Below are 21,336 nucleotides of genomic sequence, written 5' to 3'. Positions count from 1 at the left end.
CATATTAAAGTAATTGAGAGTAGACAAAATTGAATTTCAAAAAATAAAAAATAAAAAACGAAATTGCAACCGAATGAGACCATTGTCATCAATTGGAATAGAAATTAATTTTAAATTTCAAAAAAAAAAAAAAAAAAAAAAAAAAAAACTGAAGAACTAAACAAAATCTAAGTTGAAATTTTAATGACCTCTACCTTCTCCTCTTGAATTCAAATTTTGACACTTTTTTTTTCATTATTTTAAATTTTAACTTTTATATTGTTAATAACAATTTCACACGACCAAAAACTAATTAAATATTAAATTGATTTAAAAAAAATTTAAAAACATGCTTCTTGACAAAAGGAATATTAACCCTTTTAAATATTATATTGTAATAAACATATAATCATATACTTAAGTTTATTAATAAACATATATTAAATTGATGTAATTAAATTGATTTTTTAATGCATTAACTTCATTTTGTAAAAATTATGGATCATTTAAAATTATGATTAAATTATAAATATATTACGAGAATTGCATGAATAAATTCTATTTTAACTTTTAAATCTTATACTTGACTGATTCTACCGTAGAGATTAAGTGGTAGACAATAACTCTTTCGAACACTGCTTACAATTTTCAATTGGCTATGCTTTCCGAGTTAGAATAGGGAATATTGTCGGCCGAAAGCAAATTTATAATTTAACCTAAAATTAGTTTTAAAATCTCTTTAAAAAAATTTCAATATTGAAGTGAAAAATAAATTCAGAAAACTAATTTAAAAGGAAGAAAATGGGATATTTGATTTAGACATTAATTTCACCTGCAATCAAATCAGACAATTGCATATGTAAGAATATACTCTTGTTAATGGCGCATTCCAGACTCAATCGCAGCCGTTGATTCTTGAATCCTAATAAAAGTGTGGAATTTGGAATCATCAAGCGACCATTTAGCGCGTGTGCCTCACGCGAGTCCGGGTAGCGTCATATCTGCCCGTTGACTATAAAAGAAACCCCAAACGGTAAAGCCCCATTTCTTCAGTTCACTCGCAGACAGAATTCAAAGCATTTGGCTCCGAGGGTTTGGGTTTGGGAGAGAGAGAGAGAGAGAGAGAGAGAGAGAGTTCTCTTCTTCTCCATTGTTGGAATTTTTGCTTCCTTTCTGCTCTGAATCCCATCTCCAATGGCGCTCTCTGATAAACCTTCTCGCCAATCTCTCATCCCCAACTTCCTCTACTCTTCCTCTTCTTCCACTCGAACCCTCCCCTTGAAGAAGATGCTTCAGTCTCCACCCACTCTCGATGGCGTTTCTTCTTCTCCTAAGAGCTTTGTCATTCCCGCTCCCAGCGAGCCGTCTAAGAAGATCGAGATGTACTCGCCGGCCTTCTACGCTGCTTGTACTTTTGGTGGAATTCTCAGCTGTGGTCTCACGCACATGGCTGTTACTCCTCTTGATTTGGTTAAATGCAATATGCAGGTTCGGTTAGCTTGGATTTCTCATCATTTTTCTCCTTGTGTTTACATTTCTGTTTGGGTAAACTTGTGTATGTGTGTGAGGTTTTTGAAATGTTTGTCATCTTTCTCTGATTCGGTTATATTCCGACAGATCTGTGATTTTTCTAGCTTTGTTAGGAGGTTTTTGTTTTTCTGGGGTTTTTGAATTGTACGGATCGGATCTAAAACTTGGCTGATATACTTTGAGCCACCCTAGTATTTGTAATGGATTTTCTAATTAAGAATGTAACGCCAGTATTATGCTTATTCAGATTGACCCTGCGAAATACAAAAGCATTTCGTCTGGTTTCGGGGTTTTGCTCAAGGAGCAGGGTGCGAGGGGTTTCTTCAGGGGCTGGGTGCCTACCCTCCTTGGCTACAGTGCACAGGGTGCCTGCAAGTTTGGCTTCTACGAGTTCTTTAAGAAGTATTACTCTGATATTGCTGGACCTGAGTACGCAACGAAGTACAAGACCTTGATCTACCTTGCCGGTTCTGCATCTGCTGAGGTGATTGCTGATATTGCACTTTGCCCCTTTGAAGCCGTGAAGGTTCGGGTTCAAACTCAGCCTGGTTTTGCTAGAGGACTGTCTGATGGACTTCCCAAATTTGTCAGATCTGAAGGAACACTAGGGTGCGTCTATCAATGATTCAAGTGTTTTTGGATATTTTAATGGATTAATGAGTTCCAACTCGTTTGTAATTGCAGGTTGTACAAGGGTTTAGTTCCACTATGGGGTCGCCAGATTCCATGTAAGTTCAAAACGAGCTATTCTTGTTTGTCAGTTCTATGTGCACCTTTTGTTCTTGTTGCATTTTCTTGATTTAAATGATCATATACTCTCACGTATATATATCAAACTTGAAATTATGGTGAAATCAACTTTAAATTTGGTATGCTTAGCTATTAGTACAAGCACATTCCTATAATTCAAGATTTTATCAGGTAAGAATTTGTGTTTCTCTATGTTTGAATCCCAATGGAAACTTAAACTTGTATACGAATTTTAATATCTGCTTTGTACTATGGAAATCAAAGTGAAAACTGACTTTGAAATGTGACAATTGTGTATCCCAGCTATATGATAGAACTTCGGATTTTCCTGGGAATATTGAAAAGTAGTATGAAGCAAGGACGATATTGAAGTATTCATTTTCTGTTTTCTTTGAAATGAAACATGGGTTATTCCATTTTCTGTTTTGACGATGTGCTTGTATTCAGATGCTTTGTCACGTTTCCATTTTTATTATTGGTTTCCCCCCGTTTTCTTTTTGTGATGAAACAATTGAAGTTATTTGGTTTACTTTGTTTCAATTTTTTAATTGGTGGGGCCATGAATTATTGTTGGCGATCATTTTCGTTTGATGATGCTTTGGAAGTTGCTACTGGTTTGATAGATGTTTGGTCGTTAATGTATCATGTCTAGGAGCATTGTCTGGTGCACCACACAACTAATTACATTTGGCATTCCAGGGTCTTTCTTGTTGTTTGATAGTGATGTTGTATGACTTTAGGAGTTTTGTACTGTATCTCTCTGTATTTTTTGTATCTTCAAGTGGAGAGAATTTAAGAAGATTTATATGTGAAGATGTTCAGTTATTGCTCTGATTGCACTATTTTTCTGGACAAAAGATAATGTTTCATCCCTTGACCTCAACCATTTGAGCATGGGTTGTACTAATTGCTTTGCAAAGCTTAGGTTTCTCTATTTTTTCATAGATTGCTATGAATTTAACTTGTTTTATTTAGCTATTCTTAATGACCTGTGCGTCTCTTTCAGACACAATGATGAAGTTTGCATCCTTTGAGACAATAGTTGAGATGCTATACAAGTATGCCATTCCCAGGCCAAAAGACCAGTGCAGCAAATCTCTCCAGCTTGGTGTTAGTTTTGCTGGTGGATATGTGGCTGGTGTTTTCTGTGCTATCGTGTCTCATCCCGCTGATAATCTCGTGTCGTTCCTCAACAATGCCAAAGGAGCAACCGTTGGTGATGTGAGTGCTGCCTCCTTTAAAATGGAGCTGTGCTCGATTGATTATCGTTCCACTTTTTTTTTTTTTTTATTTGTTTATTTTTTTAACTTTTGGTTTTTCATTCCATAGGCTGTCAAGAAGCTCGGGTTATGGGGTCTCTTCACTCGTGGACTACCCCTCCGAATTGTGATGATTGGAACTCTTACTGGTGCTCAATGGGGTATCTACGATGCATTCAAAGTTTTTGTTGGACTGTAAGTTCATCCCAAAGCCTAAACCTTCTTGAATTTCCCCCCATTCCCATTCTCATTTGAGAACCATCAGTCACATTGTCATTTTCTTTTGACCAGACCTACTACTGGTGGCCCTGCACCTGCTGCCCCCGCACCTGCTGCTGCTGAGCTCACAAAGGCGTGAAGTGATACGTGATCAACCAACCGGAGTTTCGTTGTTTTTACAAGTTGGGGCGAAACCTCTTCATAGGTATTGAATAAACATAACCTTTAGAATGATGCTTATAGACCTCAAAGTCGGAATTATATCTTCCATAGAATGGATAGACCGTTTTCCATTCGATTTTCGTATTCTTGTTTTTTCTTTTTTACTCAGGATTCATCGAGTTTGTTCGACCAGGGATGGTTTTGCTCTCATCCTTGCTAGCTTGGGATACTCATTTGTTTGTAGTAAGTAGTTCAGAATTCAGATAGAGAATTGCAGTTTGATGGTCTAGAAGAACCATGAGAATATGACGTATCTTGTTGTGGGTTAGGAAGAAACTTCGCCATTTGGTTGAGTTTTCATCTCTCAAAATTACTGCCATTTTTACCCTTCGATTTTACTAGGGTTGTTCCGAATTTACCTTGAAGGATTTTCTTTCAAGGCAAAAAAAAAAAAAAAAAAGTAATAAATAAATCACTCAAATGTTTTTAATGTATGGATAGGTATTTCCATATTGAATATAAATTTATAATTTTTAAACTTCATGAATTTTCTACTCTTCTCTCTCTCCCCTCGTTCTGTATTTACGAAACTATGACCCGTTCTCATACCAGTCGGGCTTTTATTCGACCCGGCCCATCCCCTGATAAACGACGTCGTATAATTCATTAATTTTTCTTTTTTCAATTTCTTTGTTTATATTTATTCTCTCATTCTATAAAGATAATTTATCCAACTAATTTATTCACGTATATCCAACTATTTATTCAAATTTATTCAACATGTATAAGTACGTACCGTACAGTATGTACTTTTTTGTGATAACATATATGTATCGACTAGAAATTGAATCTACAGTCAACGAACGTACTTTTTCGTGATAACATATATGTATCGACTAGAAATTGAATCTACAGTCAACGAATAGACTGGTTGCCTACACGTATTTACGTTCTTACTCGATATCTTATATCTAAGAGTTATAAATATAAACTCATTAGTTAGTACAGTAAGATGTAGAAGTGAAAGTTAACTCGAACATATTTCAAATAGTTAAAAGGTATATTCTCTCCATCATCATCTACGGCAATCTTCAAGCTTCAATACCCTATACAAAAAGGGGAAACCAAACCTTATACGCTACAAAAATTCTCTTACAAAGAAAATATACCCAACAAAAATTCTCTCTCCTTAAAGGTCTACATTCCAAGTGAACATGAACAAGACTACACAAAAGAAGGAAGAAGTTGCTCAAGACCATTGCTGTTAACGTTGCTGTCCGAGAAGCGATGGCTTATAGAAAACATGAGTTTGTGCAATCTTGATACGATCTCGAGGATCGGTTATCGTTTCGTCCCTCAGGGCTTGGAGAATGGCCTCTGCTGAAAACTCCCTAAATATTCAAAGAATGAAAGTAATTATCAGGCAGGTTTTCATGGGGGGCTTGTTCCATGTGCCCTTACAAAATCCAGAGAGAACAAAAGCAACTGAACTGAATCTCTTTGTACCTTGTTATTAGTATACCGTAGAGCATCTTTAGAATTGGGCAAAGCTTAACTGGAGCAACAGGCTTTTCATCTTCACGGTGTAGAACACTCGAGCTGGACTGACTGAGCAATTCATAAAATGCTTTCACCGCAGAAACCCCCTGCCAGAACCATCCCATTCTGTCAATTCACTCGATGTACATCTCAGAAAGAAAAAAAAAAAGATAGCCCCATGAAATCTGGGTTGTGTAACAGCCCAAGCCACCGCTAGCTAGCAGATATTGTCCGCTTTAGTCTGTTACGTATCGCCGTCAGCCTCACAGTTTTAAAACACGTCTTTTAGGGAGAGGTTTCCATACTCTTATAAGGAATGTTTTGTTCCCTTCTCCAACTGATGTGATATCTCACAATGCACCCCCTTAGGGGCCAGTGTCTTCGCTGGAACACTGCCCGGTGACTGGCTCTGATATCATTTGTAACAAGCCCAAGCCACCGCTAGCAGATATTGTCCGCTTTAGCCCGTTACGTATAGCCGTGAGGCTCACGATCTAAAAATGCGTCTGATAGAGAGAGGTTTCCACACCTTTATAAGGAATGTTTCGTTCCGCTCTCCAACCGATGTGAAACCTCACTGGTTGGGTTGATGGGTTGTTTGAGGTTGGTTATGGTTCAGTTCAGGATGACATGATTCTTTCAAAACTAATTTAGATTAAACTCAAATCAATCTCAATTTTGGCAAAGCCTTACTCCCTATTTTCACCTCCCCAAACCTGCCTTCTCAAGATTATGCTGCTGCCATGCTATAACACACACGCATGCATACACGATCGAGCCAAAGAAGCCCCCCTACTTATCACCAAAACGGTGTAGGACATTCAAAAAGTAAGAAGGACAAGAAACATGTATTTAGTATCGAAAATATCCAGAGCAGCTCCGAAGTAGATATTCGAGACTTTTGACTTTGGACTTGTATTAACCCAAGAACAGCTTACAACGTTCTAAGTCGAGATCTTTCCAAACGTGGTACTATGGGAAAAGGGAGCTTCCAAGGGCCAATAGTTGCTGTGGGTTGGGTTGCTATGATTGTTCAATCGGTTGATGAGGGATTAAGGATGCTTGAAAGAAGATTTTTTTTTTTTTTCTATCCTACCTTCTCAGCAAACTGTAACATACTCCAAAAAAGGTGTTCTCCTTCAAAATCGCTTATAAATAACATACCTGAATCATACCCTTGCCTTTGATGCTATCACCCATTTCGAGGCTCAGCTTTCCTTCAGCTAATTTTTGCCCATACCACGCATTACGGCCTTTCAATAGAGTAACATAAGTGTCAGCCAGTAAAGGTCCCGCCAACTTCTCTGGTTCTTCAGTCAATAGATGAGTAATAAATATCATTTCCGAAGTGCAGTGTGCAAAGTATACAGCTTTGCTGGTGGCACTCTCTTTTGTTAAAGCTGCCACCATTCCTGTGGAAGAAATGCAATTTTTTCTGTGTTAAGCCAAAGAGGCTGGGACAATGAAGATCCATCCATTACGTGATAATTTTTTCATCCATGCACCATAAGAATAAAGCTAATCAGACGTTGATCACAGTAATCAAGCGTAGGAAAGAGGTAGAATAAAAGTTTGGATTCTAAATGATCCACACACATCTTGATCGTCTGTCCATTTTCCTATTGTAAAAAAACATAGAAACGAAGTTGAATCCTTCATTCACAAAAACTTTACAGTGATCTCAGTAAATTTGATGCGTTCATATTTGGTTTCCTAATCGTAAGTAGAGATCTGGAACTAATTTAGGCAAAATATTTCTAAGAACTAGATGAATCATAAAAAGTTGCAGCCAAGACACAGAATGAACAGACAAACAATAAAGGCATGTCTTTTGTGGCAGTATGAAATAGTTTAAGACATTCAAGAAACAAATAGGAAATGAGCATTACCGGCTCCAATGGCATAGACATTCTTTAATCCGCCCATTACTTCATGGGTAACAAGGTCGCCATTGTCCCACACAATGAAATGGGGTTGCCTCAAAAACTTTGCCAGGGGTTTTCTCCACTTTTCAGCTCCACAAATTCGAGCATTGGCATACTCCCTATTGTAAATCTCCGAGGCAATATTTGGTCCACCAAGATAAAGAATGTTCTCCGATGGAACTCCAGCTGCAAATCAGTAATGTCACAACTTAAAGGCAATACCGTATGTTCCCACATGTCCACACATGTAAACAAAGGGGAAAAAAGGAAGAAAAGAAATACTCCTGTTTGGGTTTCCCCCTTCCCAATGGCATCTTTTAGTTACAAAGACTCAAAATATTTTGACTATCCAAGATCATATTTAGGGAGTGCAAGTTTTCATATGACTCAATAAGCAAGAAACAAACTGTAACAGCTCAAGCCTACCGCTGTCAGATATTGTCCTCTTTGGGTTTTCCCTCAAAGTTTTTAAAACACGTCTGCTAGGGAGAGGGTTCCACACCCTTAAAAAGAATGCTTCGTTCCCCTCTCCAACCAATGTGTGATTTCACACAAACCCTTGGAACTACAAGATATCTGGATAAAAAACCCATACTATTTGATTCAATGCAATAATTAAAATATACAAGAAAAAAAGGTTTCAGGCAATGAATTTACTTTCTAGTTTCTTTCTCATCGTTCTCATCGTTCCCATTCGACCTGAGCCTAAACTCGATTAACTTGAGCTTATCAAATTCGGTGTTAGATAGATCACCACTGAACCTAGAAACCTCCAAACCAATAACTTAGTGCAAAATATATGTAATACATTCTTGAAGTAAGGCCCTAGTTGCACAATTCCATAGAACTTCAGCTTTGTCTTTGAACCATACCCATCCAACAAGTGGACTATAAATACGAGATAAAAAGAAGACAAGTGGACTATTAAATCTCGATCTCTTACACTGATACCACATCACGTTAAGTTATTACTACACATAGAAGCTTCAAACTATAGCTGTTAATATAGTTTTTTCACTACCAAGGGATATAAACGATACCAAGAGGAAGCAATCTTACTTGCGCTGTTAATCATCTGAGTAGGAGTTATTATCCGTGGTTGAGGGTCCAACTCAGCCTCCACACCCTTTGATAAAGAAATGATAACAGGCATCGTTAATCTCTCTTTCCAATACCTACGCATTTCGTCGAACACTTGACGGGTGTCGGTCGAAGGCAAGCCATTCACCACAATGTCAGCATCCCACACAGCCTCCTGCAAATTGTTGACAACCTTCAAAGGGCAAAGAGGCGTATCAATCATATTCAAGCAGAACCCATCTTTCAATATCTCATCTGCATACAGAGTTCTGTCACCTAATCTCGCTTCCACATATTTCAAATATGCACATCGCCTAATCAATCTTCTCAACACATCTTCCCTTGAATTTATCACTTCAAATAAATGCTCTGCAGTTTCTTTATCCACTGTTCGTCCATGTCTTCTCCAAATCCTTATCTGAACTTTCTCTCTCAAATGACCATAACTCTCTTGCAGCATCGCAATGAAGACACTGCCCCAAGCACCAGCTCCAACGCCGACGATCCTCAGTGGATCCCCATCGGCTTTTCCAAATTGACGACGAAGATCGTCAAGCTTCTCCTCCTGAATTGAGCCATTTGTATGGCTATTTCCGTCGATAGTATCAACCATTTTCTTCTTTCGAACTTGCACAACCAGAATTCGAGCTTCCGGATTCAAACGGTTTGATTCTAAATCGAATTCAATCGGGGTTTTATAGGGGAAAAAAATGGATTCCCGAAACTAAACAATTTTTACGTACCGAAATCGAAACGTGATTTCGCTTTTTCATGCTCCAGCTATTATCGAACCAAAACAAACCGACATCCGTGCGAAATTCGAGACCTAAAATGCAGATTCATCGACACCGACGAGAACCGCGTAATACAGCGTGCAGAAATGCAATTTAACAGCGCATTTGACAATCTGCCGCCACGGAACAGTCAAACAAGATCTTCGAAGTTTCCTTTACTTCTTCAAATTCAACTTTTACCCAAAGTAACCTGAAAATGACATCGACAACAAAGAAAATCAACTGTATGAAAAACTCGAAGCCAAGTTATACGAATAAAAGCACAATCAGCGCCGTTGAATCAAGAACAATCCAAATTTCTTTTCGACCAAGTGATTATGTAATCCATTAATTTACAGATAAAAGAGAAAATTGAGAAGAAGAAAGATGACCATGCAAGCTCAACCGAAGATGAAATCAACTGAAATCTGCCGTAGAATCTTCAATTTTATTATAAATCAAATTCAGATAACAATAAAAATGGGGAATGCAAATAGATGACTCTGACGTGGCACCAAATTAAGCGCTTGTTTCCTAACACAAAACCTCACTAATAAAATAACTTTTTAAAAACTTCAAATAATATTTAAATTTTGTGTTAAATAATTTCTTTTACTCTCTTGGCTTTCATTTGGGGAGAATTCTTTCATTATAAACTCATAATCATTCCTTAAATTAGTCGATGTGGGACTTTTATCCACCAACACCTCCCATCGAACAAAGTATGCCTCCCTTTAATTGAGGCTCGACTCCTTTTCTTTTGGAGTCTTAGTCATTTTTTATTATGCCTTCAAGGAGCCTCGTCTCCTTTTCTTTTGGAGTCCTTTGTTTGACATTTGAGAATTCTATTGGCATGACTAAGTTTAGGGCATGGTTCTAATACCATATTAGATGAACACGACTCTCTACAATGATATGATATTGTCCATTGGTCTATATGAGCATGGATAATTTCCATTCATATACTAATTATAAATTTTTTTTAGAAAGATTAAAGGTATTAATATTATTTTTAAAGTATTTTTTTCAAGAATATTATTGTTTTTTAATTTTTTAAATAAAATATAAAATTTACGAGTATATATATATTTTTTTTAGAGAAAATACAAATTTATGATTATTTTTATTAATTTAACCTTAAATTTCTTTTTTGGCGTTTTTAAAACCAATATATAAAGGAGATTGAATTATTCAGGGCATTCCGTAGAAGAATAAGAACACACACGGCTTCTCTTAATTGGTAACCTGCAAAAGCTAGAGATGCAGACGGCCGCGCAACCATGAACCAGCAGTAGAATCGAATCCGCTGTGTTGTCCAGTCAGGAAAGAGAAGAATCGAAAACCAATCAGGTTTGTGACTCAAAATCCCTTTAATTTCATCGCCATTGTCCGACTCGAATTTGTTCCGTTCATGTGTTTTGGTTACTGATTTTGATATCATTCCACTGGATCTTGTTCTTCATATTCCTTCTTTTTTTTTTTTTTTTTTTTTTCTTTCCACATACAGTTTTGTGCTATTGATTCAATTTGGCGATCTTTTGATTGAATGCAAGCTAATGTACCCTGAATCTGAGCTTTAGTGTTCACTGTTTCCTCGATTTCATTTTGTTCATACTGTCTCGCTTTCAGCAGTAGAATGAGTTCATTCACGATTTTGATGTGCTGGATTTTTTTATATTTAATGCAGAATTTTCTGCTTTCTGAAGATTCTTGAGGTTAGAAAAGAGAAGCTGTAATCAGGACTGGACGATTATCTCTTGACGGATGGCAGCGTCGGCAAAAACTCTCGCGGTTCCGGATCAGTCAAATAATGGCGACTGGACAGTTGTTTTACCTCGTCGTGGCAGGCAGAGGAAAACTTTTCCGAAGCTCAGAAATCGAGAAGATCAGCGGACTTGGTCCCCTACTGATCAGGCTAATGATACAATCAGAGAATCGAAACTGTTGCAGAAGATGGAAATCTGTATTAAGAAAGTTGAGAGCTCCCAATTTTTTCGAACTCTTATTGACGAGCTTGGAACAAGGCCTGTCTTGGAATCCTTAAATAGGGTTTTGGCCTCGGAATCAAAGATGGAGATGGTAATCTATGGCGTAGGAAGCATAGAGAATTACGAAAATCCTCGATTGCAGCTCAGTCTTGCAATCTTGTTGAAGAGAAAATTTAGTTGGATTGGAAGTTTGGAGGTGTTCGATCCAATTCTTTCTGCAACCGAATGTCGGGTAATGGAATCCTTTGGTTGTTCCGTTCTATCAGTAAACGAGGAAGGACGGCGATGTGCGCAGAAGGCAACATTGTTCTTTATGCCCCATTGCGAGGCAGAGTTGTACAACAATCTTTTACAGGAAAATTGGACGGTGGAGCTGTTGAATCACGTTGTGCTGTTTGGAAATAGCTTTGAGATCTATGAACAGTTTGTATCTGAATTCAAAAGCTCACCCGTTGTTGATTCAGCAAAGTACATTTTAGCCTCAAGAAAGTTCACACGCGAGATCAAAATCAAGACACTTTCAGATGATTATTTTGGTGCTTTCCATGATTCAAGTTGGCATTTTTTCAGCCCTGTTTCACCGACGGAGCTGCAATTCACAGATCTTTGAAGAACATTGTCTAGTGATTGGAAAAACAGCCAGGTAAATGCACTCATATAATTGAACATGGATTTTATTCTTTTCCAAATATAGGAATGTTCCATCATTTGTGCCATGCTTGACTCACATTCCAATATGGTGATAGCCTTATGAGGATGTGAGAACCATCTTTAGGTGTATATCCTATTTCACTTGGCAGGGCTAAGGCAGTAGTTAGTCTAGCTAAGCATCGACTAACATCAATTGACTATACTTCATCAATTGTTTGAATTGAATATCATTGTAGATCTTGATTGAATATCATTGTAGATCTTGATTGTTGTGCTTTTAGGATCAAAATAGAATTGATTGTTGTGCTTTTAGGATCAAAATAGAATTGATTGTGTGGTAGATTCATGAAGATGTTGTTCATAAACTCATCGGTATTGTTCTACTTCCTACCATGAAAGATGACCTTGGAATGAACCGATCAGATCTTACACTGACAATCCTGATGCCTGCAAAATTTCAGCGAATTTTAACTTGACCTCAAAATCAGTAGATGTTAATTACGGCTGAGCTATATATAACTGTATGAAGGTTTAGATTTACGTAAATATTGTTTGTAGTGCAAGATCCTCTTTCAACCATAATAAATGACCTCAATTTCCAAACAAAGAAAGGACCAATAAACACAGCGGAAACAAACAAGGGTAGATTAATCTAAGCATATATATTCCACCACTCTTTTTTATTTACACATTACATATTTATTATATACAACAGCTACACAAGGAACATCATCCCTTTTCTTGTTGTTTTTGCTAAACTCATTTGATTGGGATTGGATTCAAGGTTCTTCCATCATAGCCAACAAAGTAATTTCCAAATCTTGTGCTTTTGGATCAGCAGCCATCTATTGTGTGAGAGGAATGCATTCTAGCTCAATCTCAAGGACACCTTTCTCCACATTCTGCAATCTTAGAGAAATATCCTGTCTGACCTTTCCATCTACAAGGTTAATGACCCCATCTTTTACCAAGGTATTGTCGGTACTCGCCACCCATTTTCCCAGCTGCATTGATTCATCAATTGTGGACTTCTCATACGCCTTGGTCGCAGCGACCAACGGTTGAATGTCGATTTCAGCCTCACCCATGAAGTCATCAGTTGAAAATGTGTCCTTATCATAGACGAGCTGTAGAAATCATCTTTTGGTATCTTACTAAGAGGAAATGATCCAAAACAATCAAAAGCTTAAGAACATAGGATCATACAAGAGGCTCCTTGATGAACATTATAGAATTTAAAGCCTAAGAACACGATGATACAAGTGATGCGTTAACGAAGCTGCAGAAATCATTATTTGGTATAATACTCACTGTAAATGATCTAATACAATCAGACGCTTAAATGCATATGCATATTGAATTCATGATTTCCTTCTCTGATGTTTTAACATTTGCAAAGATATGTTCAATGCTTACCACTTTTAATGGAGGGATATTCTCGGGAATCGACAACATTAATCTCTCGTTCCAAACTGGGTTAAGGTTGCTCTTAATAACACGAGTCTTCACTGACTGCAATATACAACAATAGAAGTCATTACCAAATAGCAAAGTAGCTGATACCAATCTTCACCCTAAATGTGGACCAAAGTAATGTAAGAGAGAGAGGCTCACTTGTTGACCCAACATGAGAATTACGTAGGGGTCGCTGGTCACCACGTCTCGGACAGCTAGGTTTGTGCCTCTAACCACATTGACCTTAACCAAGCCAACAAATTCAACCATACCTGCCTACAAACATTACATCTGAAGTAATAAGATGCAATATCCATATCAAACAAAAAATTCAAGCCACAACACTTGCTTTTGGATTTCATTCTCTAATCCCCAACATAAATTTGACTGCTAGCTCAAAGTTCCAGCTTTAATTTTTCAACTTTTCATTGATGGAGAAGGTGCCATGGTACGCTTTTATATCGAGAGACAAGACTAATTTTTGGCTAATCAGACCATGCTGAACTCAGTAGAAATGATGCGCTTTTTCAGTGGCATCCTCTTGAATGTATTGTCCATAACTTAAAACACAATTTATGTGGCTCCACTGTATCAAATGATCCCTATTTTGTTAGTTCCAAATGTTTATAATTGGGAGAGAATGGTAGCAACCAAAAATTTCAAAACAAAGTGGAATTTGTAATTCTCTTCCGCACTCCATACACAACTTAAAAGCTGAAGGAAATTATTAATAAGAAAAATCCATAATCAAAACGCAAAATAGAAAGAACAGGTTATTACCGATGTTTGTCTGGAGACTGAAGGGCTTCTCTTGTCAAAAGTCTTCTGCTCACTATCTCTTCTAATTATCCGGCTGGTACGAAATACATGCCCAATGCGATACCTAGTAGGTTGTTTCTCATATGGCCTTTTGTCGTTGGTACCATTGTTGCCTGGGGTGTTACTTAGGGAGCATGATAAACTGCTTTTATTCAATAAGTTGTTATCACTAGAATTTTGACTGCTGGCGTTATAAAATTGCAGCAGTTCATACTTTCTCCTAAATTTACAGAAAATGTGATTCTTTAATAGAATATCCTCAATAATTTGATTTCCTCCATTACATGAAATAACATACACTTGTGATACCTTATAAAGTCGTGGCGCTCCTCTATACAGGAATCTGGTTTCGGTTTTGTGTGCCCATCGGTGATGCAAGCTTCATACTTCATGTTTACATCTGTGTTTCCACCGATGCTTATCAAAGTATCGACTTGTTCGTCTGTCCAATTATCCAGTTTCACTGAGAAAACCTGACATTTATTGTTGATAAATTTAGTTCACAAAATGCATTGCATGAGATACGAGCATTCAAGAATGAGATTCGAAGTCAATATGATAACAGTAAATAGTTTGCAGACCTGCTATTTGGTTCTTGGTTTTTGGTAAGGAAACTTGAATTCTTAGCCAAATTCTAATTCTAACCACAAAAACAAGTTTTTAAAATCTACATTTTTTTTTTTTTTTGTTTTCAAAACCTAATTAAGATTTCGAAAACATTTGTAAAATATAGACTTACAGAAAAACTTGGTTTCTGTCTTTAAAAAAACCAAATGGTTATTAAATGGGACCATCAAAATTCAATCAAGGAAGGTCGATATAATTAAAAGGTCACATAAGCAAACACTACCTATCTTCAAACTACTACAGATCAACCAAATTTATATTTACTACTGAAACAAGTCTTTGCATTATGCTCTTGGATTACCCCTACTAATCTCAGGAGTTCGTACATTCCAAGGCCAACTTCTAGAGATGGCAAAGGTTTTAAATTAAGGTCTCCACCTGGGGCTTAAAACCAAGACTTTACAGGAGTTTGTCCACCAGAGAGTTGTCCTCAACAGAAATTATACTGATTTCTTAAAGCCCGAACACGAACTTTCCGAGTATTGAAAATTTAGAGCAATATTACACTCAAAGGAGTCAATGTGATCGTCCATATCTAACTTTCATTCATTTGGGTGCACTGTTTCAAAGTATTTTGAGGGTTGATGATGAGTTTTAAAAGATCAAATGCTATCTGTTATTTGGATTGTGATTCTGAAATATCAGACTCTTTGACAATGTTCTTTATGATGTTGTCTAGTGCCAGAAATTTTTCTAACATGAAAAGCATATCCAAAACTATCACGTCATCAAGCAGCACGGTCAAGACGTACCTTACGTGTTTGCTATTAGGATTATAAAAATGCCATAAGAAGAGAAGGAAAAAGAAAAGGAGAAACCTTAGAGATATGAACTCCTAGACTTCTGTGTACTCCAGAACACTTTATACAGATAAACACTCCCAAATTTAACGATCTGCATCCATAAACCAGAGGTTAAGAACAAAATACTAAACTCTGAATATTGAACATATATGATGAGAAGTTTTAGTGTATATCAAAGGTAAGAGATGTTACATTTTGTATAAAGTTGAAACCACCTAAGACACCAAAAGTGTTAAAAGTAATTGATCCTTTTGTAATTTATACAATGTCAGAAGAAATTTGAGTCCAGGGAATGGATCTCTCCCTTGAACAATTCAATGGCATTGAGCTTTTAAAATTTTCATCACATTTCCCACACGCCACATTACAACTTAATCAGGACTTAAAGAACTTGTATGAACGAAAAATTAAATAAAACATTTAGACTTACACCCATTTTGGATCCGGTGATCCGCAATCTGCACACAAGTTGTTACCAGGCTGACACAAGAGATCTTCCAATCTTTTCTGGGGTCCTGAATGAAGGCAACACAAATGAATATAGTTCACATAGCTTCTTCTACTAGGTCAGGAGAATATTTAAGACTAATAGAAACACACCTCATGTTCCAAAAGAACATAAAAATAACACATGACCGTTATCAATGAGAAATTGATGCAACACTCGAGAGAGTAGAAACACGTGTATGCAACAGCGATTAGAATTGGAGAAACAAAATATTCTCATACTTAATCTGAGCAAAAATATAACTAAAATCAATATCAGGTACAAGACCTTAAAATTTGGGTTCTATTGGTTTATAACATACAGCAAGACTGAGTTGACCTGTCTCTATCGTGAAACTAAGAGAGTGATCAGTATAGAATGCGGGAACTGGAAGCCACAAAAAAAGTTAAAGGAAAGGAAAACTGAAGCCAAATTGAGAAGGTTGCTATCATTTGATATTTGTGAGGAATCTAAAAAGTGTCATCAACAAGATGCAAATGGACACAAATCCTATTTCGACCAATAGTTAACCCCTTAATCGACCCTCGTCAACCCCAGTGAAGAATCTTGCTAAAGCGATTGCTAACAGGAAGAGGGAAAAGAGAAAGATTGCCTCGTCTTAAGAAGAGAACTCTTACCCTGCAAGCTGAACATTAATCAAATAGAATAAAGAACAATGTACTTTGGCGTGTGAACTTTAATCACATTTAATCAAGTTTTACTTTGGAAGACATGATAATCATATATAAACAGTTATCTAAAAAAGTACTAGAGAAAATACATGCAAAAAAAATATACTGTGTTCATTTTTTACTATCTTAAAACTATTTTTAAAAATTATCTTGAAAAAATTTATCAAAAACTGTTTTTCTATTAACAAAAAATAGAAAGTGTTTTCCGAACCCTTCTTCCAGACTACCTCTATAGCTATCTGTAGCACCCATAAAGAGGGCCTTTTTTTTTTCGAGATAAAAGGATACTGGTAGGACACAAGAGGTTGGGAGTATGACAGGAACAAAAACATTTTGACACAAGACGGAGACATTCAAATGAAAGAAGAAAAGTTTTCTTCTATCTCTTTCTTAAGCTGGAAAAGAAGCCCTTAAAAACGGGGATCTTATGCAGGATGGCATTTTAGCACTTTTTTTAGAAGTATCCACTACATCCCAAATCGTAATGGAAACCAAAAGTTGCACAATAGAAACAACGCATGCCTTAACTTAGCTCTAGAAAGCTAGTCCTATGATCATGCTTGGTAGTCATCACCATTGTGCCTACGCCTTAACTCAGCTCTACCTTTCATTCTTTTAGATTGGAGTTCCCTTGTTATAGTTTGTTGGGCTCCTTTTGCAGGACGTTTGTTTGACTATGTATCTTTTTGTATGCCCTTGTATACTTTTTCATTTCTCTCAATGAAAACTCTGTTTCTTAAAAAAAAATATCATGTTTGGTAGGCATCATGCTCTAGTAGCATACATATAATTTTCAGTTGACTTTAAAGTTCTCGTTGTAGCACACCTGCGCCCCTAAGATTAAAGCTCTTTTGTGGATTCACACACTATGAGCCTTGACTTCCCTCATACCACTAACTTTGTCCCACAGGCCGCCCTTATCTTCCCCCACTGGGAAAAAATTAGGGAAATTCAAGAGTACTGCATCAAATGGAATGGGAGAAAAAAGGAAGGCAAAAAAGGTGCTTCCTGCTGGCAGCACAGACAATCAAGGTTGTTAGCTGGAGTATGGTCGTCCAAAAGTTTAATCACAGCAGCCCATTGGAAGCCTTGAAGAGTGAAATTTCTGACAGCTAAACTGAATATTCTGATGTTACCCAAACTACAGTAAAAGATTATTTCTAGAGTTAAGAATGATCCCTATTTCACATTTAATTAATCTCATGTCAGTACTTTTTCAGAATGGGAGACATTAATGGTCAAAGAATCAGCAGGTTGACTAGACTTTACATTTGCTACAATAAAAACTTTTACAGCATTTAGCTCCACCTACTTTCTATAACAATAAGAAGTGCTATTTACAGTTATAAAGATATTGAGAATTGAAGATACAATACCAGAGAGCTCTTGATCCTTCTTCCAGTTCCAGCTTTGTGTTTCTGCATCTGAATACAAGAAATCATAGAGAATTGAAGAAATGTAAAAGAGTGAAAGATCTGACAGCTAAACTAAGCATTCTGATGTTACCCAAGCTACAGTAAAAGATCATATACTGAAGTTAAAAAAGATTCCAAACTCAGTAATTAACTAATCTCCTGAGGTTGAGTTTCTTTAGGAAAACTTGTCATCGACTCAGCAGGTTGACAAAACATTGCATTTCCGACATTTAACACTTCCTCCAGGATTTGGCTCCATCTTCTTTCAAAAATATTCCTTAATAAGTGCTATTGCAATTACAAAGTTAATGAGAGATGAAGATGTAATACCAGACGGGGTTCGACTGCAGTCCCAGCCTGGCATTTCTGAATCTGGAAACAGGAGATCAAAGAGAGAAGCGCCTGGCACATTTGAATCGTGTCAAGGAGATTTCAATGTAATGAAGGTGCACGAGCTGAGCTCTTCATAGGTCAGTAACAACAGATACATGCTCACTTTTTTTAAGCTATATGTGTACTAACCCAATATTATAGATAACAGAGAACAGGTCCCAACAGTCTGGTTGAACAAATGACAAATATGTGTTTACTCATGTAGTAGTAAGCGTCAATCCTATAAGTCTGACGATTATCTATACACCCTTATTTCCAGTATCCACAACAAAAAGAAAAAAACACAGAAGACCAGATGGATAATTCGTTTCAATCCTAAAGTAAGACCCTTCCAAAACATAATCAAATGGGACAACTGTCTTCAAATCCAAGTAGTTGATCTGGATCCATAAGAAACTTAATGTACCCAAACAGTTCTTCAACCTTAAGTCGGGGAAGATCAATTATATAACACATCATCATAATGTATCATCTCAATAAAAAATCAAAAAGCTTTGGAGTAGGAATTTGAATCTCCGACCTCATAGAAAGAAATAAATGTCTTAACTGTTGGTGTTCATGTTACCTACTACAAAATGTGTTTATTATATTGTCACCATCATGCATACTCTCATAAAAGGAAGTATATGAACGAAGTTTTCAATGAATTGATTTTGTAATATCCAAAATCAAGGTTTAATAACTATCAGCTGGAAATATAAATTATCTAGCTCATAGGAGAGATTACAATGGTCGAAAGGATACCATACATTTCAAATAATTAAGAAGTGTCGATCTCACATTCATCCTAGATCTGTCTCTCTACCCAGCCTCCACCTCATTTATGATAGCCCATACTACCTATCAACACACTTTGAATAGCATCTGATTTTTTTTTCATCTCAGATTACGAAGCACGTTGGGGATAGAATGGGTCAATATGATCTAGAGCATTCAAAAGCTTCTAATAAATGCATCTAAAGCTTCCCAATAACTATCATTGGAAAAAATGAAAGAACACAAAAACAAGCGAGATGGCACGAAAAGACAACCCAACAAAAGAAGCCTCAAAGCTAACTATACAAAAAGGAGTTCTAATTCAAAATAATAAGACCTAGAGGAAAAATACAAAAATCCTTATAGACTGATGCCCAAGTAGAAGCAGCTGCACTTTTCAAAGGAAGAGAAATCCAATTAATCAGTAGTTAACTTAATCAACACTATCAAACCCGCCAAACTGGCCATTTAGCTTCTGTAAGGTCCCTTAACTTCCTATTGGATAATTCACTGCTCTACTTAGAATTGATATTCAAATCTTTAGCCTCAAAGTTTTCTTCCAGTCTTGGGTAACAGTAGAACTTCCACCAAGCTAGTCAAGTGAATTTTTCATTCTAATATCACAAGAATTGCATCCCTTCAATTCCTCTCTCCCACAATTAATCAACACGAACACAAACACAAACACGAACAAATCTTGGGGCTATTGGGATAAACAATCATTTGCAGAGATGAAAAATACCTGAAACGGCATTAGAATCCGCATTCTGGTGCTGGGTTGACATCTTCAGCCTCAAATAACGTGCACACAAATCATGAAATAATGGAGCAATCTGAAAACAGCCATGCTCTTAGCTCATCCACTGGACCCCATTGATCTAGGTCGTAATCTAAAACTTGAGAGAGAGCATAATAAACATAGTGATTACCAAATCAAAGGAGTTCTTACAGGTTTGACAAAATGACGAATGATTATGAACAGCCTAGATCAACATGATTCTACCCTGGCTTCTTCTCTGCACGAAACAAAATCAAAATCCACAAGCAAGCAAATAAAAAACGAAAACCAAACAGTTCGGCGCCAAATTTAAACCAAAATAGACATAACAAACAACCTGAAAAACACCAATCGATGCTTACCATACAAGAGATTAGAAACGGAGGAGGCGCGACGCTGACGATAGTTCAATGCATTTAAATGAAAATCTGCAAATCATTGCGCATACAAAAGGCAAGAAATCCATCCATAAACGAAAATTTACAAAGAATTATCGAAAACCGATTTCAACGAAATTGTGTGGAAGAAATGCAGAGAAAAAACGGAAATCAGAGAGCAAATGTCATCATCAGAACGTGATTTTCATTGCTCAAAATTTTGTGTCGGTTAGCAACAAAATCGAATTGAATTGGAGAGAAAATAAAATCCAATTGAATTGGGGAGAAAGTAAAATGGTCCGATGATTTTCCAAACAAATTCATCCGTTTTCGTCCGGTGAACATAGTTTCATGGTTTATATGAAATGGATGTGATTCGAGTGATTCCAAAGAGGTATTTAATATCTTTTTTAATTAGTTCATAATAAAATAATTAACAATTTTCTTTTTAAGTAATAACGATGAGAAAGGGTCAGAGGGTTAGTTTAGGCAGCACAAAAATAAATTCAAATTATTAATAAATATTTATAAAAATAAAATAAAAATAAAATAAAATAAAATAAAATAATAACTATAGACTTTATGCCTTGTAAAACACTCATAAACTTCAATAAATATATATATATATATATATATATATATATATATATATATATATATATATATATATATATATAATTTTGGATGAAACTGTTAATAATTTATTTTTAAAATATCTTTTCCATTTTAATAATCTTTCAAAAAATACTATTGAACCTTAAAATATTTTATTAATATTTTTTCAACTTTTCAAAAAAATTATAAAATACATGGGTCCGTCCCGATAGACATGTTTTAACAAGCCAAGATGGTCGAGTTGTTCCGAGACATAGGATGACA

At 36.4% G+C, this 21,336-nt stretch overlaps 4 protein-coding genes across 9 annotated transcripts; 2 read left to right on the top strand and 2 right to left on the bottom strand.

The window, feature by feature from the left end:
* The first annotated feature begins 1,014 nt into the window (after nt 1–1,014).
* LOC111808982 (mitochondrial phosphate carrier protein 3, mitochondrial) lies at nt 1,015–4,297 on the top strand. The gene is made up of 6 exons (XM_023695256.2): nt 1,015–1,467; nt 1,757–2,118; nt 2,194–2,237; nt 3,266–3,480; nt 3,589–3,713; nt 3,810–4,297. The coding sequence occupies exons 1-6, from the start codon at nt 1,174–1,176 to the stop codon at nt 3,874–3,876; spliced, it is 1,107 nt and encodes a 368-aa protein (XP_023551024.1). The 5' UTR covers nt 1,015–1,173; the 3' UTR covers nt 3,877–4,297.
* Nucleotides 4,298–4,920: 623 nt separating this feature from the next.
* On the bottom strand, nt 4,921–9,674 carry LOC111809129 (putative glycerol-3-phosphate dehydrogenase [NAD(+)] 1, cytosolic). Of its 2 annotated transcripts, XM_023695487.2 has the most exons (6): nt 9,609–9,674; nt 8,423–9,427; nt 7,328–7,549; nt 6,603–6,850; nt 5,406–5,545; nt 4,921–5,290 (listed from the first exon to the last, which is right to left on the bottom strand). In XM_023695487.2, exons 2-6 carry the CDS (start codon nt 9,054–9,056, stop codon nt 5,164–5,166), a joined length of 1,371 nt encoding a protein of 456 aa, XP_023551255.2. In that variant the 5' UTR covers nt 9,057–9,427; nt 9,609–9,674; the 3' UTR covers nt 4,921–5,163. The 2 variants fall into 2 exon arrangements, with proteins under 2 accessions (XP_023551255.2, XP_023551256.2); XM_023695488.2 differs by lacking the exon at nt 9,609–9,674 and having other exon boundaries at nt 8,423–9,563.
* Nucleotides 9,675–10,406: 732 nt separating this feature from the next.
* LOC111808430 (protein SENSITIVITY TO RED LIGHT REDUCED 1) lies at nt 10,407–17,879 on the top strand. 4 transcript variants are annotated; one of them, XM_023694389.2, is made up of 3 exons: nt 10,407–10,566; nt 10,904–11,847; nt 17,649–17,879. In XM_023694389.2, the coding sequence occupies exon 2, from the start codon at nt 10,981–10,983 to the stop codon at nt 11,812–11,814; it is 834 nt and encodes a 277-aa protein (XP_023550157.2). In that variant the 5' UTR covers nt 10,407–10,566; nt 10,904–10,980; the 3' UTR covers nt 11,815–11,847; nt 17,649–17,879. The 4 variants fall into 4 exon arrangements, with proteins under 4 accessions (XP_023550157.2, XP_023550156.2, XP_023550158.2 ...); XM_023694388.2 differs by lacking the exon at nt 17,649–17,879 and adding an exon at nt 14,469–14,607; XM_023694390.2 differs by lacking the exon at nt 17,649–17,879 and adding an exon at nt 12,697–12,834.
* LOC111808429 (putative ADP-ribosylation factor GTPase-activating protein AGD11) lies at nt 12,480–20,830 on the bottom strand. Of its 2 annotated transcripts, none has more exons than XM_023694385.2 (12): nt 20,443–20,830; nt 20,252–20,318; nt 20,045–20,180; nt 18,484–18,555; nt 18,115–18,162; nt 15,990–16,074; nt 15,575–15,650; nt 14,439–14,602; nt 14,091–14,349; nt 13,470–13,586; nt 13,272–13,367; nt 12,480–12,982 (listed from the first exon to the last, which is right to left on the bottom strand). In XM_023694385.2, exons 3-12 carry the CDS (start codon nt 20,085–20,087, stop codon nt 12,701–12,703), a joined length of 1,242 nt encoding a protein of 413 aa, XP_023550153.2. In that variant the 5' UTR covers nt 20,088–20,180; nt 20,252–20,318; nt 20,443–20,830; the 3' UTR covers nt 12,480–12,700. The 2 variants fall into 2 exon arrangements, with proteins under 2 accessions (XP_023550153.2, XP_023550154.2); XM_023694386.2 differs by having other exon boundaries at nt 20,045–20,135.
* Nucleotides 20,831–21,336: the final 506 nt, after the last annotated feature.

Source organism: Cucurbita pepo, chromosome 13 (genome assembly GCF_057944985.1).
Source record: "Cucurbita pepo subsp. pepo isolate OVF chromosome 13, ASM5794498v1, whole genome shotgun sequence".
NCBI lineage: Eukaryota > Viridiplantae > Streptophyta > Magnoliopsida > Cucurbitales > Cucurbitaceae > Cucurbita > Cucurbita pepo.
The sequence above is the reverse complement of the archived record's forward strand: the minus strand, read 5'-3'. Positions and strand labels throughout refer to the sequence as shown.